The following is a 20,139-nucleotide window of genomic DNA, read 5'->3' on the forward strand; positions in this document are numbered from 1 at the left end:
GGTGGAGCCTGCGCGCTCGCGCCGGGGGCGGGGCGGCCCGCGGCACCTGTGGCGGCGGCCGGGCCCTGAGGGGAGAGCGGCGGCGCCGGAGCCTCGCGGCTGAGGCGAGCGGGGCTGCGGGGGCCCTGCGCCAGCCCAGTGCGTCTGCTTGCCCCGGGCGAGCCCTGCGCCGGGCGGGCGCGGTTACCTCAGTGTTCCCCGGAGCCTCTGGGACTTCGCGTGCCACAGGCAGCACAGCCTCGTCCCATTGATTGAGAAACAATCCCCAAACACCCAGCTGGAACACCGCCGCATCTCCTGCTTTCCTTACTCCTTCAGGAAGGAGTAAAGGTTGTCAGAGTTTGCTTTGTTCCCTAAATTCACACAAACCTCGAGCGAGCCTCCCAGCCCCCTGGCTTTGCCAGCCCACCTGTGAGGGCTTCAAAACAATAGCCACTATTCTGCAGTTCTGTTTTGTAGAACGTAAAACCGTATCCTAAAGATAAACATTACACTAGAAAACGACGGGTTTTGTAAGTACGTAAGAGAAAATAATAATGGTAGAAACACCAAAATCTATGCAAACTTAAGTATAAGTATTTTTACAGCATTTTTATAATTTGAGTTAGCTTTTATACTTAAAACACTGCTCCTGGAGAATGTGATGCAAACATGGGGAATCCTGCAGCATTTATTTTGCTATTCTTCTCCAGGAAGGAAAACAAGAACATTTAACTTTAGAGAAAAACTTCCTGCTGAACTTTCAATTTCAGATTTTGGAGAAGACAGTGATACTTAATACTGTGAAGAATTGCATCATACCTTGTTTACAGTTTTATGTTCAGTAAGTTCTTTTAGCATTCAGGACAGGAAATTATGAAAGTTTGAATTAATCATCCCATAAAAACATGAATATAACCCTTCTTCTGGTGTTTTACCTACCACAAACTTCTTGCTCCGAAGAAATCTGAACTCTAAAGCATACCTAAGTGTTTTTGAAAGACTTGCTGGTCTCCTACAGAGAGAAAGAGAAGCTGAAAACAGGACACATACTTATTTTTCCCCCAGAAGTCCTGAGCTTGTCTGAATCTGTAGCAGCAGAATAGATGGCATGGCAGGACAAATCCACTACTGAGACTGGGAGTGTTGGACCAGTGGTAGAGGAATTTTGAGTGTATACAACTGCTTCAGCAACAAACAACACCACCACCAAAAATACACAGACAGGGTTTGGGATCAGTCAGACAATAAATTGATCAAACTAATTATCTTGAAAAGGCACATATGTGTATGACTGCACATTAGCATTAGAAAACATTTTCATATTTGATTATCTTTTGTCTATCTTTTAGCCCTTTTCAAGACAGACTTGCAGTAACCTAGCACAACAGTCTCCAAAACATATTCGGAAATCTCAAAATTGACTGGACAAAAACTCACCAATTTTGTCTTCATATCCAACTTTCAAGTCCTATTGTAAAGAACTAAGAATATTATATCCAGGCAGTATTATTTTACTTACATAAGCAACTGTTGTAGTTGCCACAGAGATGTTATTCAATCTCAAATAGAAAGGTGGTCTGCAAACGACCATGCACCATATTTGCTGTTAATATAGAAATGTGTAAGAACCCTGTGAATGCTATAGCATTCTTCAGAACAAGAACATTTCAGTGGCTCATGATAACAAAAAAACCCAAAACAACCAAACAAAAAAGATATTTCAGTGAGTTCTAACCATCAGCTTCCTACAGAGAGATGTAATGGCAGGTGATAATTGTATATGGTTTCGAACACTTGATGCGAAAGTATGTCTTGGGTCTGTCTTTGAAAGGGCTGTTCTCATCAGAAACAGCAACATTTAACCCACAGTTGTACACATCTTTATGATGCATTTCACAGTTGTCTTCCACTGTGTAACTCACCATTCTTGACTCCAGCTCCCTATCCAATCCTGTGGTCTAGAAGATTGTGTAAGTGTGAAAAGTTGGAAATTTAAAATGCCCTGTGATCTGTATTATCAAAGTGTCACATTTCATCTCTATTAAATGCTGAAAACACACTAGAAGTTATGAAATTACAGAATAGTTGTAGAATATCAAAACAACTTCAAAAGTGGTCTGAGCAACAGGAAGACCATTTAGCCAGGGAGACCTTAGAAGGAGATAACAGGTCTGTAAATTCAGAGGAACCTCATGGAAAGGAGAGGTTTTTGATGCATTTTGCTGGAAAGCTGCATAAATCAACATATAAAACCAGACAGAGGTGGGATCTTATCCTAAGTAAGAATATTCAGGGTATGAAGAAAACATGCTGAGTATGAATTAGAATTGCATTTTATCACTTCGGTTTTTTCAGAACTTTAAGTTTGGCTCTACCAAAACAAACTTAGATGGCTTTTCTAAAACATCTGTCACTGAACATAGGTTTAATGTGACACAAGTTTGTCACTGAAAAGAGTTAGATCCTTGCAGAATGGTGCATGCAAACAAACCTCTTAGGAATACCTACAACCCAACATCAATTCAGGATGTCCCAAGAGCTGGGAAATATTTTCTACAAAAGGGAACAGTAGTATTACATCTGGGTGACATTTGATATCACTTCATGAGGAGAGGTCACCACTGGGAAGCCTCAAGCAACCCTCACATTTGTGACTCACGCTGTAAGAGACATAGTGCCAGAAATGTAAGTAAATTTTTCTCTGTCCCCAGCAAACAAGGAAACTGCTGTGTTCTCCACACTAAGCTATTTTTTATATATATTAAAAGCCTCCCATTTATTTCGAGGAAGTCTTCCTCTATTTGACTGTTGTACCATTTTTGGGAATTAAGGTTCAATATTGTTTTACTGTAATCCATTTCAAAAATAAGCTGTCTCTAAGCAGCACAGGGCATCTGAGGTATGACTACAGACTTCTTGTTTGTTTGTGGCCTATGCAAAATATGAAAACAGTATCCTAATGCTCCAAATGTTGATTTGCCTTTCTGGTGATCCCATATGGCAAATAATGCGAGGAATAACAACAAGAATAAATACTCTCAAGGCACATTACACAAGTATCTGTCTGTGGAAATAAACCAAGTGTTTCCAGGACTACTTCTTAAATGGCTTCTCCAGTAGTAACCTATTAACTGTTAGCTTTGCTGAGAAGTGTTTCAGTAAAAGACACTTCAGAAATTGGGAGACCACATATAGACACAGAAACTACAGGTACAGTAATTTCAATTATTTCCCCTCCATTAAGAACCAATTTTTTTATAATGGGAGATGTTTCTAAGTGATTACCTCGACACATCTTCTTTCCCAGAGTAGCTGCCCCAGTCTCTAAAGTCATACTGGCTTTAAGTGAATATGGGCAACCTCTGTGTTTGCTTTGCACCCTACCTGTTCCAAGACAGTAATAGCCTTGTCACCATGTTCCTGAGAAGAAGAAACTTGAGAGGTGTTTGGTTTTGTGTTGTTGTTTTTTTTTTTTTTCCTGAAGATATCCACTTATTTCCGTGGTCTTCAAAATTAAGGCCTGACAAACAGAATTTTAATAAAACACAGCTAAAAATCTAACCACTAACTTTTATGCATGGAAAAAGTATGGTGAAGAAAGTCCCTCTGATGACTGAATGAAGATCTTCTGTGCCTGAATCCATGTTCCAGACCCTTACCAAGAGATTTTGGTATTTTCTCACAACTTTTCTTCAAAAGGCTTTGTTAGAGTTTTTCCCACTGGCATGCAATTCCTTGTTTATCACCTGTTCATTGAGGGATTTTGGTTTGTTTTTTACCATAAAGGAATTCTTTAGAGTTGTTTCTGGATCAAGTATTTTTTTAAGACTTTAGAAACTTCATTGATTCCCTTAATTTAAAATTCACATCTGTATGCATGTCTCGAGTTTTGGTTCCTCTAAGGAAATCTGACATTTTATAACCAGATATCTTACATGCTTGTACATTTTCCAGCTTCCCTGTTATTGCCTCTGGGGAAACAATCCCAGATTTAGCAGATCTCCATCTGCCTCCCCTGTATAAACAGACAAAGCAACTACTTAGCCAACCTGCTAGTCGCTAACCAATCTATCTTTATTTTTTAAAAAGGACAGTGATTTGGGGTTTTTGTTCTTTTTTTTACCTTGCATCTATATTTGATGGAGTTACTTGAGATGCTTTTTGAAATTTGCTATTAACTTTCACCGCTCTTTACTTTTGTCCATAGATTTCCAGTTTTCTGGGGTTTTTAAAGTGTTTAAGTGTCCCACTTGACTTCTAATGGATCAGTTATCCCTGGTTTTTAAACTTGTGTCTGCTAGCTATATTTAGAATGCTCAGTATCAGATGGGAAGGGTGCCTACAAATTATCTGCATTATTCCAAATTATTTGATAAGTTAGTTCATAAAGTATGCTCATATAAATATCTGCCAACCATTCAGTCTTACGTAACTATGCTATTTGTACTGTGTGACAGATCAGTTAATTCCCATGATAGCATTTCCATTTCCTGATTGCATGTTGAGAAAAATTACATGGATTTAGATTGTAAGCTGTTTGGCACAAGGAATTCTCTTTATTATCTACGTCATGCTCAGAGAACCATGTCTCTAAGTAGTGATTAAAGTTGTATGTGCACCTTCATCATAAACAACAAATAGATTAACCCAAAACACATATGAATCCTTCCTCACAAATTTGTTGTCATTTATATACTCACAGTTGTTTTCAAAGATATTTGTGAACATATGTTTGTTTCATACTAAGAAAAAACAACATTTAAAGTTGCAGTCAGCAATAAATATTTTGGATTTATGAAATTACTTTTGTCTGTACTCCATTACTTCCCCAGCTATGCTAAATGTTTTTATTTTTTGCAGGATGTTCTTGCTTTGAGAAACTGAAGCAGGAAAAAAAGTGATCTAAAGAAAAACATATGACATCTTTCCAAGCACTAGAAAAGCTGCTAAACCCTTCCTTTCAGTCACAATCTGTTCCAAGAATGAGAGCTCACTGGTACATCAATGTTATCCTGCCCCCTGAGAATATCAGTTTCACAGATAACATGGAGGACTATTTCTCTGTATAACTGGTTTACTGTGAATTCTGGAAACACTAGAGATTTTTTAATTTAGAGGATAAATAATTCAAACAACAGACAGGGGAAATCTTTGCGAAAGAGGGTAAGATTTTAAAAATTCTAATTCAGTTCAAGGAACAAGATAATTCCTAAACAGGAAAGAACAACTGTGTAAAGAAAGTACATCAGTAACATAGGACTTAAGAAGTTGAAAACTGGCAGGGAGAACATCTGAAAACCTCCTGGTAAAGTACCCAGGTAGGCTAGCCAGATGGCATGCTATTTGTTTTCACTACTTCATTTAACATAGAAACAAACTGTTCTTCAGCTCAAAACCAAAACCAATTAGAATATTTCCTTCCTTCAGTGTTCCTAAACCTGACTCCATTAAAATCACCAGGGGTTTCCAGATAAGAACTATGCAGTATCTCTTTAAAGTACAGGTGAAAGATCAGAGTCACCTCCTGAGTTCCCATCTGTTTTTAAAAATAATACTACCTGCACAGCATAGGAGATGAGGAACTGTGAGAAGGGTAGTATAAGGCATTTGAACTAATGCATTTGTGATTTTGGTGTCACCGAATAAAAAGCAAGGATGTTTATATATTGAACATTTTTGTATTTATATAAAAATGGTGCAACACACTACAATTCCAAGAAAATCTGATTTGAAAAGATCATTTTTTGGCTAAGGGCAGACTCTTCTCCCAGAGATTTGCCACTTCGAGGACAGACAAGAAGCCAAGCATATGCAGCATAATTTTGGCACTTTTCCCCTGATGAAAAACTATGAAATACAAAATCCAATATAACTGCTAGTGCTTTAGATCACATGGGAAACTAGTCATCTTCTATCTTGGGCTATGGATTGAAAAAGGTACCAAGGATAACCAGAATCTCTTATTCTTTGCATAGCCAAACCTTACCTTGTAAAAGTTAGTGTGGAGTAAAATAAAAAGGGTGGTGGTGCAAGGCACTTTACAACAGCCTCAAGACCTTCTCTGAACAATGAGAATCAAACAAAGCATTATAAAAATTGTAAGTACTTGAATTAATGCTATTCAGTATGAAATCTCAATGCATCATCCAGAATTATAAAATAAATAATAGCCTTTCTAATTAATCCCCAAGGGGAATTACCCTAGTGACAGCGAGAATAGGATTTAGCTCCAACTGCAGCTCTGTCTTAAATAAGACCAGTGCAAGTTTGGCAAGACAGGTGACACAAGCTGTCTACTTCACTGAGGTGGTACAGCATGCTGTAAACTAGTCTGAAAGCAGACAAATCTGTTAGGTGCTTTATGCTGGTATTGCAGCATATTTCAGTGTAGGAAGGCAGCACAAGAGCATTTACTTAAAAGGATAAATGTATACATGTCAGCTCTGCAGAAAAAGCTTGTACAACTATACCTGTGTTATTGGGCAGTGTGGGCCATACTATCAGTTCTGCAAATTTATAAGTATTTGACTACAGGTTTATTGGTTTGATTTTTTCCCTCCACCAGCAGAGAGACAGCATATAAAAACTTCCCTCTCCCTCTCATATGGAAACATTTCCTTTTCCATACTAAAACTTTTTTCCCCTATTTCTGTCAAAAGATAACTCAGAAAAAATATGGAACAAAATGTGAACCAACTTAAATAGTTACATCCATACAAAATCTGAACGGAAACCAGGTTAAGAATATTTAAAGGACAAGCTGCAGCTGTGCTTGCTTAATTTCAGCAGAGATGTGAGAAATTGCATCAATAGGGTGGATGCCTCTTGACACACTGGATGAGTCATATCAATCAGTCTACAGGCACAGTAATTGGACACCTTCTAGAGCAGGCTTGTGCCACAGGAACAGCACAGGAAGAGAAACAAACAGTACACAAGATTTAGATTATTCTGATTTCTTACTTTCAGTGGCGTTTTATGCCTGCATACATATATTCATTTGAGCTGCAGGAAGTTACTTCTGCTTAACTAGTAGGACTGATGGATATATTATGTGGATATACTGTTTTTAAAATACACATGGATTTCATGCATAGTGTTGAGACTGAGTTGTTCTACTGGTTAAAGAGTAATATTGTGATTACTGAATTGGCAGGTAAAGTAACTTTGGGAAACTTAAGTTCCTCAACTTAACTGCTTACTCATTTTAAAGATTAATTTTAATATGCAGCTCTGTGATATATATTTTATGTATTTAAAAGACCCAGCACAATGTATAATTAAATAGCTGCTTATTAAACATACAACTCCACAGCCTTACAAAATTACAGCCCTAGAATTACCATATTTGCCATTAAAACCCACAACAATTTTAAAATATTTATTCTTTCCTTAGATTGTATGGATGGATACCGTACATTAAGATTTTAGGAGAAGAATAATAGAAATTATATCAAAACTTTATTTCTACATCTTATTTTCTTAGGGTTTATAACTCAACTGAAAAAAGTTGGTTTTTTTCCCCAGCACATTTTCATTCATTCATTTACTCGCCATTCTGTCAAAAAAAAGACAGCAATAGATAGAGCTTAATTATACACTAAACAGATCAAAAGCTGCCTCCATATGATTACACAGTCCCAGAAAAAGAACAGCCACTAAAATAGTATCCTGCAAACAAAATTGCATCTGGTGTAACCACAGAGAAGCAAATCAAACCTCATGTGCAATGTAAAAACTGCACTGCCATAAGATCTGCCTTCTCCCTCTGAGGAGGTTTAGCATGTACAGAAAAAGAGTAGCTTCAGCACTGTCAAAAGAAAGAGCAGAACAGGAAGCTCTCAGATCTCAGAAGAGAATTGCTTAGGCTACAGTTGCAAAAACAATCTGCACCTAGTCTTATACCGGTGGGTTTGTTACCACACCAAGCTCCTCAGAGAGCAGCAGCTTCTTGGGAGCAGAGGGAAGGTGGGCTCTGTGAAACCTTTCCCATGGCTGTGGGAGATGGGGCTGAGCCACCCTTGTGGGCAGGATCTCTGCAGGGCAAGCAGGCCTGAGGCGCTGCTTTCTAACAGTGCCAGGCTCTGTGCTTCCTCAGCACTAGTGACAAATACAGCGGGAGGTCTCTACTTCATGAAGCCTCTGTTGGCTGTGGAACCCCTTTGTCTCATGGGAGAGACACTGACAGGCTGTAAGGAAACACAGCAGCAGTCCCACAGACAACAGTACGGCAGAGGGATCTCTGGGGGCTGTTCAAGGTCTAGTACAGGTTTTGGGGGATGTGCAGATTTTACTGCCTGTGCCAGGAGGGGGAAGGAAATTCCCTCTGAGCTCCTACCATGTCCATTTGATGGAAGCTCCAAGGGGAACACTAATGAATACACTGCACTCCACACAGATAAGAAAATGCTTCAGTGTGAGAAAATGCTTCAGTGTGCAGATGCACATTTATCTACACAACAACAAATGCATTTTATATATTAGGGAGGTTTTATCAAAGTTGGTCTGCTCTGTAATTATGTTGAGAAATGGATTGGATGGAATTTGAATGACTTAAGGTAATGAGCTATTAACCTACAGGATCTTTTACCAAATGATTCGTGTGCATTCAATCTTTCCCTCTTCCCTCCAACTTCATTGTAAAGGTGAAATGAAAGACTAAGTTGACCAGGACATCAGCAGTCATGGCTACAGCAGCATTCAGCAGAAATGAAAAACAACCTTCCTTATACTAAACTATGCAGGTATATTAAAACAGTAGGATTTTAGAATTTTTTTCACATTTGCACAGCATGGGCAAATAGGAAAGAATCAAGACAATGGGTAGTCTCACTTTTTTAGAACAAGAAATCCCTGCTGGAAAGAACCACAGAAACACATGAATTAATTCTGGGATCAGAATGAGAGGAAGACTAAGTGATGCACTGCTCAGATCTACACCTACACAAAGTCCCTATCTCTCACAGTTTTTAGCTCATTAGGGACAAATTTTCATATTTTTTTCCAGTAGACACACAGGAAATCACCTCTTTTGAAAATATGTGGGAATCTGGCAACTGCATGGCAGACAGGTTGTTGTGTCTCCACAAAGGAAATGATGTATGACAAGGCAGTCTCCTCTGCCAGTCATCATCCTGCAAAACCGTACAACCTCCACCAATTCCCTTTGGAGCTTAAAGCCTTCAAGAGAGCAACTGTAATGGGGAGATGGGCACCCCCTAAGAACCTGCATTCATTCTTTCTTTGCAGTAGAATGAGGGACTCTAAATGGGCAAGAAAAACCCCAGTTTTCACAAGACCTTTCTGCAGCTTTGTCACTCGCTGCTTTCAATTCTGTGTGGAGAAGGGAGCGAGGGCTCTGCAGAACCGATTGGGAAGACGAAGCCAACCCTGGCTGTCCAGCTCTAAGCTCCTCTGGCAGAGAGTGTGTGCTCGAAAAATGTGTGTGTAACCCAAAGAGAGCATGTTCTATGCAGTGCTGTCTCCAATAAGGAGGTCTGTAGCCCAGGAAATTGTTTCCTGTGCCTCTATTGAGCTTGTGTCAGCCTCCCGGGATCCCGGCATGCTCTCCTCAGGGTTGCACCAGGTGGGAGCTGAGGAGGACGCTCAGCTCCAGCATCAGGCTCTTTCTGGGGCATCGCCCTCCTTCCCAGCAGCTTCCCTCGGCTGCAGGCCGGGCCCCTGGTCCTGCCACTGCTTCCATCGGGCCGGAGGGCATGGGAGGGGCAGAGAGCAGGCAAAGGAGACGTGGCGGGCTGTCCTCTGCCTTGCCCTCAAGCCTTTGTGCATGTGACATTCTCCCTGTGCTGTGTGCCAGGCACTGCATCTTGGCGTCCAGCCTAACAAATGGATTAATAAATCCACAGGGAGTGATGCCGTCTTCACACTTCCTCCTGCTTTTGTCACCTGCTGTAGCAAGTCGGGGACACAGCAGCTCTATAATGTCTACTTGTGATTGAACTAAGCAGTTCAAGAGATTAAGATAGTTTTCAATGAGTAAAATATTTTATTTCACTGGGTTTTTTTGGTCCTTGGCATGAAACAAATTAAACTCAAGCTGTTCCTCAAGTAATTTCAAATGAAGCTGCTCAACCACCTGGACTCACAACATTTTTCACACCCAGTCTCTTTATCTTACTCATTTCCTCTCCCTTTAAGTACATTTTTAAAATGTATTTGAACTAAAGTCATTGAATTATCCTCTTGGAAAGATTTTCATCTTTTCTTCAGCAATTTAATCCTTTAATTCAAATAGTCAGTTGTATATCAAAGGTCTTAAGGGAAATGATTAACCTAATTTTTAGATATGTGATAGATATTCAGTAAAAAGTAAAAGTATTAACTTAAAGGCAATTAAAATTATAGGAACCTACTTGGAATAATCTGATTTGTCTGGACTTTCAAAAAGCTTCTAATAAGTCCTGCACAAGAGGCTATTAAAAAAGCAGCCAGTTGCGAGGTAAGAGATCAGTTATTTGAGACATGGTGCTAGACAGCTTACACAGACGTGGTCAATATTCTGTGTGGCAAAAGGTTAACAGTGAAACAGTCCCAAACCCATGTTCCAGCACTGTGTAGTGCAGCCAGCTGTCACTCGGCTTACTTGAAACAAAAGTGAACAGAAAACTGAAGAACTGGAATTAATTGAAAGTACAAAACATTGACAGCTGAAAGTCTTTGTTGACAAGAACAGTAATGGGCATTAGAAGAAATCTTGTGAATTATTCATGCATGTTTGGTATACTAGTTGTGGAAGAAAGACCAGAGCATCACTGTAGACAGCTCAGTGGCTGTCAAGAAGCAAACATACAGACTGTTCCAAAGCATAAGGAAAAGCAAAAAACAATGCAACAAACACAAAACAAAACAAAAATACAATGACATTTTGAAAATTAGTGGTATGGTCCCATCAAGAGGGATGCTGTCTTTGATGGCCCCAGAGAACGGCTTAAAATCACAGGGAACAGTGTGAGAGAGAAAGGAGAGGCAATAAATATGATTATAGGCTGCGAAGGCTTTTCTTCTGAAGTGAAATTCTAAAGAAGTGTTTGCAGAAGAGATGAATAGAAAAGCACTTAGTCCTGAACACGGGCAATAATGAATATTATATGGAAGAGAAAATGAGCACTTCTATCTTTTAACAGGAGAAACATTCAATGAAAATGAAAACAATACATTTAAAACATATTACAGCCTTTTTTCTTTTTGACAATTCCACAAGAATAGTCTACAAGATTTGTGGAATCTTCTTCTGAAACACTGATTGATAAGGAACTAAATATTTCACATGTAATTCAGAACAGGCCAAAAGCTTCTTAAGAAAGTAAGAGGGGCCCTCCTCCCCCTTTAAATTAGTATTATAAAAAGATATTATAATGGTCTTCCATGAGAAAGAAGAGGCTGGACTTACTAGGAACAAGGAATAAGACTAAGTTAAAGCCAACAGTAGGGTTAAAGTGCAAATTAGAGCTGTCATTCAAAATGAGAATTTCACAGACTGATGACAACTGCCATGCAACTAACCTTGAAGCTCACTCTCCCTTGACTAATGCTTGATGTACAGATCATAAAAACAATGAGTCTTCATGCTTCTTTATAAACTACAGTGAAACTGCAATTAAGGAAATAAAGCCTTCCTATAAATACTGTGAAACAAAGAAAGTTTTTGATTATATATGCAACCAAAATGAGGCAGACCTCAAGCCTTGGGTAGAAATCCTATGCACTAAATCCAGCCTTGCTCTTTACCACAGTGGTAATCAGAGGCACACAGATCACAGGATGCTCCACCCATCTTCCTGGCATCCCGAGGCAGAGCCTCATCTTGGCATGCAGTGTTCTAGTGAAGCTTCTGCTTCACTTACTCCTGCAAAGGAAAGTAGAATTGTGTGTAGAAAACCTCAGAATGTGACACCAAAATACACACCAGCAATGCTGTTTTCTGTAATCCCACCTTTTGAAGTGCCTGTCACGAGGTACCATCAAAACCCAGACATTTTTCCTCTTTGGTGGCATTATATTACACCATGTATCAGCCGAGAACCTTAGTTAATTTACCACACACCGTTTTTTCTCCCAGCCACATTTCACATCATCAAGATGATGAAAATTTTATACTGTTAACAGGGTATAGAGGAAAAATAGTGCTTGTGAGCTATTCAGATAGCATGGTGATAAAGCTCATTACAGAGTAAAAATAGCTGAAATGTATTCCAATGAACTATATTAATTCACAAATACAACTAATTTTAAACCCTTGCATAACAAGAGAATGAAAATAGAAGACTGCATGCAAGTGTGTGTGCTTATACACATGTGGAAAACTGAAATACATTTCTCCAGCACATCGGCACCCCTGTAAATAGCTAAAAATGAAGTGGGAGGAAAGAATTTCTTTGCAAAATAAAACAAACAAACCAACTCTGCATGCATTAACTTAGCCTGAGGTTCCTTCCACGAAGGGTATGTCCTTCCCTGGCATGGCCGTAGCAAGGAGCCCATCCTCACAGTTTTCTCCTCACAGCCACAATCACAAAATGCACACAATCTGCAGAAAATGATGGGCTGCAAAGCACTTGTGGATGACAACTCAAAGAATTCACAGTTCAAACAAGTACAGTGATCAAAACAGCCTGATGCACCGTCTCTCTTCTACAAAGAAGCATAACGGGGTTTTTTTCTGTACAGAGAAGAGAGGACAGGAAGGAACACAGTTGCAAAGGGATTTTTTCTTTCCAAATGTGTATTTTCAGTTTCTCATTTCAATCACTGATCAAGTAAGTCACTTGGCTCCAATTTTTTCTTAAGCACTTTTGTGTCCCATTTCTGGTGACTCATAATGAAGTGTACGGCAGAAGAAGGGACCTTGTGAATCTAATCAAAGAGACAGAGCCTACGAACAGACATCCAACCTCACGGCCTGAACAAAGGAAGCATATTCATTAAAAGTGAGCATTCCATTCCAGGTAGTCATCACTTAAGTCTTCCTTCCTCATGGGAGGCCACAAAGGCTGTCTGCACCCCCAGCATAATACGATCTAATACACCAACTTTTCAATTGCCTATTTGAACCCACAAATTAACACAGCTTTCTGTCCACCATAAACATCCCCTGAAACTGAAGTCTGTGAACACAGGTTAAGACAGGACCACGAGAAGGCCACCTGAACCCTATCAGTTACTTAGGCCTGCTTCTCAAGGTGTATATACAGACACCAGAACAGGGGAATGAAATGCCATTTTTAACAGGGAACAGAAAGACATGACCATCTTTTCTTTTAGGAGGGGCACTTGGGAGATGGGGAGGACAGTTTAAAAGAGATGTGTTGGCATGCAATTCTGTGAAGAAGTGTGTTTAAAGCTCTGAGCACTCAGGGGTGGTGGTGTGAGAGGGAGGAAGGCATTCTCACTAGGACTGAAAGAGCAAAATAGATTGTTGTCAGCCACCTGTCAGTGGAATCTTTCTTCCATCAACACTGCTGGACTACACTATTTTTTCCAGAGGAACTTCCAAGTTGACTATTTGAGCACTTCTCATTGTGTCTCTAATCTATCAAATGAAAAACTGGGACACCTCACAATTTCCCACAAAGACATTCACTTATAACTGAAAACCAGGAAGAAGATGAAGGAGGAAAGGAGGAAAAGTATTTGCAAAAGCTAGCTTTGGTGTAATGAAGTTATTCCCTCTGGGCTCCCTCTTTAGCCAAGAGAGGCTCTTTCACTTTTTTCTATGCTGAGGGTTCTCTTTGCTTACACCCCCTAAAGCAGCCATGGCAGATGAGACACGGGGCTCCAGCAGCCATTGTGAACCCTCAGTGTGCAGCAACAGCTGACAAGACCTCCTGCTTATCTTGTTTGAAACATTAGTAGAGCAACAATCACCAAAATGCACAGCAGCGTAACACACCCACTCATGCAGAGCTGGGGGAAAGGCAGGGCACAGTAAGATGCATCTCTCTTGTAACAGCCCTGCCCAGGTGGAAGTGATGGATAAACCGGCTGAGCAGTGCACACCTCTCTCCACGAACATCTGCATGAGCCCTTATGGCCAAAAGGCTGAAATACCAACTCTTGGCATTCCCTGCAGGCACACAGAGGACTATGGGATACAATTCTCTGCTGCATGTTGACCCCTCTACTTTTTCTGCAGTAACTTAATACCACTGTGGCTCCTCTGAGGGCACATTGGCAGACACAAGACCTCTAAATTCAGAAACCTGTAAAACTCTACTGATACTTCTTCCTAACAAAGGCAGTGCAAAAAGAAGGCAATCGGAAAGAAATGGCAACAAATGCAAGACTGATTAACCTTATGAAATTCGCAATTGTCCTGTAATTCATTATTCTGCAGCAAGAAGGCAAGCAGTGTGCTGCACGCTTGTTCTTTACTGTAGGTGCGAACACACGCTGTTCCTTCAGCCAAGTTATCCTTTAAAGATTTTTTTTTTGCTACATTGTGCAAGTGCTATATAGTAAATTTTTGATGTATTTGTGGCCTTATACTTTTCTAAATGGCTAACACTGCATGTGATGAAGAATGAAGTTCAAAAGGGCCAGGGAAAAAATGAAAAAACTCTTAAGTACAGCAGGAGAAAATGAAGAAAAGCCTAATGAGAGTAAGAGTACTGAGCAAAACAAATACAGACAACACAGTAGCAGCATCCATGACTACATCAAATATCTTACTCCTCTCCCTTTTAAATCAATGAATATTTCTCCAATTAGCTTAAGTATTACTCCAGAGCAAAACAAGGTGCTGAAAATTTCCAGTCTTTATGGGATGGAGTGAGCTTATTCATGGGGTCTTGGAAAAACAAGGAATCTTCTTCAAGTTATACCAAATTCTAGGTAAGGTAGTAACAAAGGAATTCTTACGCAGCTTTTTATGCTACAAAAAACCCAGAATGTGAAATTTCACAAGAGATTTCACAGCTGTGGCTGAGGCACAAAGTGCCTCCAAAAGCAATAGGTAAGCCATTGAAAAAAAGCAAAGGGACTGCCAATTTTCAAGGGAGAATGATTTGGTTAAGAACGATTTGGTTAACGTTTTGGTTAAGTAATTAAGGAGCAATACCAGTCACCAAGTGAAAACAATTAGCACTGCAGCCACACACTCGTGCCACCAGCCCCTGCAAGAACAGCTCTGACCTCACTCCTTACCTGTCACAGGCACTCTGACACTGGAAACAAATTATCTCACGGAGCTTTGCATCCTCTTACACATCCTTGCTCTTTCCCTCACCATCTTGAGGAATGTTGCACCTTATTTTCTCCCTCAGGAAAGATTCTGGTGCCCCCTTTATTTCACAAAATAATGGGAAAAAATACTCAAAATGGACATAGCTTTAACAGTCAAAACGTGGCAGTTAACTTTCTTAATGGCCTTGTCTGTTTGATGGGCTAACAAACCATTTTCTCCAACAATACTAAGGTTTGAAGCTGCACCCTCTCCCCTTTTTTTTGAAGTTAAAAGAAAATGCTTGATGACATTCATGGGTAGACAAGAAAAGAAAATCCCTAACTAGTCTCAGCCAAATTACAGACTTGAGGAAAACCTAAAAAAAAGCAAAAAATATCTGAACTGACCTACAGTTTTCCCAGTTTATAAAGGTTGTATTTTGCTCCTGCCTCTTTTAACCTACAATTCATTTTTTGTGTAGTTTTAATAAAAATACCCCCTTATAGTCTGCATTTCAATTTCACCATTTATTTTTCTTTCAAAAGTTAAGAAGAGTTATGTTACTGGAGCCTCAAGTAAATTAGAGGACACCATGCTCCTAGGTTAAAATAATGTACCATCGACATCTAGTTAGTACTACCAGTAATATTCAAAACTGAATTTGATTTTCAGTATGGACGTGATCGGACTATAAAAGTCGTTTAACGTAACACAAGCAGAAAAACATTTTTGTAGTCAGGCTCCCATTCCTATGCAGAACTGACCTATCTCTCTACAATCTGAAGACTGAAATGTTGCTTAAACAGCAACTAAAACTGTTTTAGAAAGCATCATCTGTTAAAGACAATTTTAATGTAAACAGAAAGTTTTTGTCTCAGAATTTATCTGCTTTCATACTGTTGTATTTTGATGATTTATGTAACAATGTGGCCCAAACAGTGGTAATCTTTTTTTCCCCCCCAAGAAACACATTTTAGACTTGAGTACATGAACAGCCATGCTTGAAGACCTTGCTCCAAATAGTTACAGAGCAGAATCACAGTTCTTACCAATACCACAAATGCTTCAGTCAAGATTTATTTCTACACCAACATGAATTTACTGGGTGCGTCAGCAGCTCATCTCCCTAACACCTCACACCACCACTGTGAGGAAATTCAGGAACTCAGCCAGGCACTCCTAGCAGAAGGGATGCAGCCTCTCTTGCCTGTATCTATGGACGTGGATATTAGAACCACATTCAAAAGTTAAATTTTAAGCATGCAATATGAGAGCAGGTCATCACAAATTCCTTCCCACAAATCTCTGGTTCGCAGCTGAGTCTGGAAGATTCCTTTATCAGTCAGCCCCCAAACCAAGGCCAAGGTGTTTCAACCTTGGTTTTAATTATCAAGGATTAACAACTGAACAAAATGAAGAAAATCACAGGACCTCCACTTCTTGAAGTCTTTCAGTCAAAATTGCTGTTCAAACCACAACCTAGAGCTCCAGTATTAATTACAGACAAGATGCACGAGTCACTCCTTCACTGTGCAGGGTCTACAATCAGCTGTTACTGCAGAGGAAAGCAAGCCCAGATCACCCAGTGTCACTCAGCTCTACAGCAACCGAGAACTGACCACCCCCAAAACTCTTATGGCACTGTGCATCTCCTGCAATACCCTCATTTTGAATACTACAGATTATTTTGACTTCTTTCCCTTGTAAAAAATACAGTAAAATAAATAAATAAAGAGCAGGAGGACAAGCCTAGAGAGCAGACCTGCATAAGGTGAGCTTGCAGGTGAATTTTAACTTCTAGAAAAGAAATGGCAAATATACAGGCTTAGGTCTATAAAATCACACACAAGATGGCAAGGAAAACACATCACTAAGTAGGAAATTAAAGTGATCAGGCAGAGACTATAAAAGAAACATGCTTTTACAGGTACTCTATAGTAAGACTGCTGGCACAGGATGCTGTAGAATACATGTTACATGTTTTCACATGTACTGTTTTAATGTATTTCCATTTATTAAAGATGCCATTATCAGACTTTCTAACTTGACCAGAAAATCTCAAACGTTATGAGTTAATAAAATATATGCTACTAAACCCATAACATATTAAGGGAAGTATTACTCTAGATAAATTAAATAAGCTTGTACAATTAAACCATTATGAAGTATAGATTATTTTCAATAATGTGCATAGAGAGCTATCAAAGAAAATTCAAGAATACCAAAGCATAAGAATTAGCAGAATTCTTTTTAGAATACATTCTTTCAAATTAAGTTTTTGTGGATTTAACACACTGCCAAAATGCACACATCATTTTGAAAATGAGACGTGTGTTGGGCAAAAATCCAACAGTTTAAACATATACCACATGATGCCACCAAAGTATTTTTAGCTGTGTGCCTTAACAAGATAGAAATCTTTTTTCTGAAATATGAATTTATTTTCTATGAAAATGTTTTTGACTGAAAACATTTTATTACATGAAAGGTTGCAGAAATAAATTCTGTCAAATACAGGAAAAGAAATAAAATAGACATTTTTCTTAGAAAAATGCTGAGACAAGATTTAGGCAAAACTGATCTACTTCCTTAGGAATGGTTCTACTTTCTGTTATAAAACAGCTCAACTGTATTTCCTATGCTTTATACAAGAAATAGGATTTACACATGAAATGTAGAAGTTCTCTTTTGTCCAGCAATTGTGTTCATTTCACAAATGAAAAAGAAATGCTGTAACAGCATCAGTAACTGCATCATCTGTGTAATCACCTCTTTCCTACTGACCATGTCCCCACACTATTTGCTATTTCAACCCTGAAGACTTGGCAAATTTTTCTGTAACTTACCATTGAGAACTAATCTTAACCAATGATTTTAATTCATTTCTCATTAAATCAAGATTGAGTGGTTCCCCATGACTCCAGATTGAACAATTTTATATTGTAAACTGCTGCAGCAACTGAAGGGTGGTTTTTTGAACTCTGCTTCAATAAAGTTGAGCACTTCAAAACACCTAAAAAGATTTGAAACATCTCCTGTTTTGCTTTCTAGTATTTTATACACTGGAAAAGATGTTCCTTAAATGTTTCTGTTGTAGGGATAGAGTTGAAGACTATGACTCGGAAATCAAAGTCACAACTGAAAAAATAAAAACTCAAACCAACCTTTTTTCCAAAAAGATCACAAGTGTAACTAGCTCAGGATGTCACAATATTAAAAAACATTGTGAAAAGTAGCAGAACAAGCTGACACACTTTCATATGTGACATTTAAAACAGCAACATTGTGTTTTCAATTTTTAACTCCTGAAGAAAAAAAAAAAAACAACTGACTATTTCCTGAAGATTTTGGTCAAACAGCTTTCATGTTTGCATGGTTGAAAGAACGTGCAGCTATAGAATGCTTATCTGAAAATTGTATAGTTTTCTCATGTAACATTCACACTGTAATCTGAAATTTGTACATTATCACCCCAGACTCAGCATCTGGCTTTCAATTAACAGGCAAAGTTAATAACCAACGTTTTTTAGATTGCAAAATTACAATGACAAGTACTTGAAACCAAGTGACAAAACACCCATTTTGCTGGTATCTTACTGTTTTATTCACAAAATAAAGAGCTTTGTCTTTCCAAACAAAGAACATAACAGAAAGACTCAATGATACAGTTATAAAAAAGTGGTACTGAAAATTTGAAAAAGTCTGGTAAAATTTACAAATGCAAGCTTATCACTTTGTACAAAATCTTTTTTTTAAAGAAACTTCAGTAATAGATTTTAAAAAACAGTTTGAACAGCTCAGAAATGCACCTTGATTGCAAACGGCGGCTGGGCTCTATTTCCGCCTGTGCGGGGAACTCTCCCTGCGCCTGTCGTCGTTCCTCCGGGACTCCCTGTGCTGCTCGGGGTAGCGGCTGGGCCTGTCCCGGTGCTTCTCCGAACCGTTGCGGGAGCGCTCTGCCTGCTCCTCCTCCCTCGGACTGCAATGGCCACGGTCCCTCTCCCGGGATTTCGATCTCTCTCTTTTCCTACTACGATGTCCATCGTCTTTGCTCCAGTGTCTGTAATTTTCATCATCGGACACAGAAGCTCTTCTTTCTGCTTTCTTCAGTTTCGAACTACTGTGTTTATTTTCTGGATCCTTACTTCTTTCACGGTTCCTATCCTTCCCACTGTGGTAACCATCTCTGCCGTTGGACTCATCTCTGTGATGGTATTTTGATACGTCACCTCTCCTGTGTGATTCTCTTAAATGTCGGTGATTTCTTTCTGGTTTGCTCTCAGTATCACTTCTTTCCTCTTGATGTCTCCTTCCCATTTTCTTCTCAAGCGATTTCCTTCTCCTTTCTTGTTTTTTCCTGGAAACTTTATCAGATTCTTTATTTTTCTTTTGTGTTCTCCTTCTTTTGGCTTTAGAAACATCTGAAATTATAACACATTATGGAACTAAGGTTGCATTTTAATTCAGTATGTTAAACTTATTAAACTACAGAAAGAGTTCTAGAGAGCGTTTTTTGTCAGAAAATGTTTGTGTACCTATATCTGGACAAAGGTTCCAAGATAATGAACTCCTGATTTTTATTCTTCTGCTATCTGCAAGTGATGCCTGTCTTTTGAAAACCTCTACCTGTTGTCACCCTCCTGCTGAGTTGTGCCCAAGGACCAAGCATAGGCTATAAAAGTCTTGCATCAAAGCACGCTCACAAATAATCTTTTTTTTAGGAAGATGACCTTTCCCAGACTATCTAGTCTCAAAATCATTTACTTTTCCTGGAAAAGCTTACCAGTCAATGGAGATGAAAAACAACAGGTGAGGAAAAATCTCCAATACTATCCCATGAAGAAAGAAAGGTAGGATGAAATAGCTTGACATCATGGTATTGCAGCAATGTAACAACGGCCTTCAGGCTCATTTTTCAGGAGAAATAGTGACAGCTTTGTCAACAAGATTAAAACTAACTTCTGTATTTCTAAATA

General features: G+C 39.1%; 1 protein-coding gene across 3 annotated transcripts in view; it reads right to left on the bottom strand.

Annotated features, from left to right (window-relative positions):
• Window positions 1–17,392: 17,392 nt before the first annotated feature.
• The window catches only part of CWC22 (CWC22 spliceosome associated protein homolog), a 30,356-nt gene continuing 27,609 nt past the window's right edge, over window positions 17,393–20,139 (bottom strand). For all 3 annotated transcript variants that reach the window (XM_042041001.1, XM_042041002.1, XM_042041000.1), the window contains exon 20: window positions 17,393–19,584. In XM_042041001.1, coding sequence (XP_041896935.1) covers window positions 18,998–19,584 — 587 coding nt within the window. In that variant the 3' untranslated portion in view covers window positions 17,393–18,997. The remainder of the gene's footprint in view (window positions 19,585–20,139) is intronic.

Source organism: Corvus kubaryi, unplaced genomic scaffold (genome assembly GCF_017639235.1).
Source record: "Corvus kubaryi isolate FWS band 111438036 unplaced genomic scaffold, C.kubaryi_AGA036_p1.0 37396, whole genome shotgun sequence".
Taxonomy (NCBI): Eukaryota; Metazoa; Chordata; class Aves; order Passeriformes; family Corvidae; genus Corvus; species Corvus kubaryi.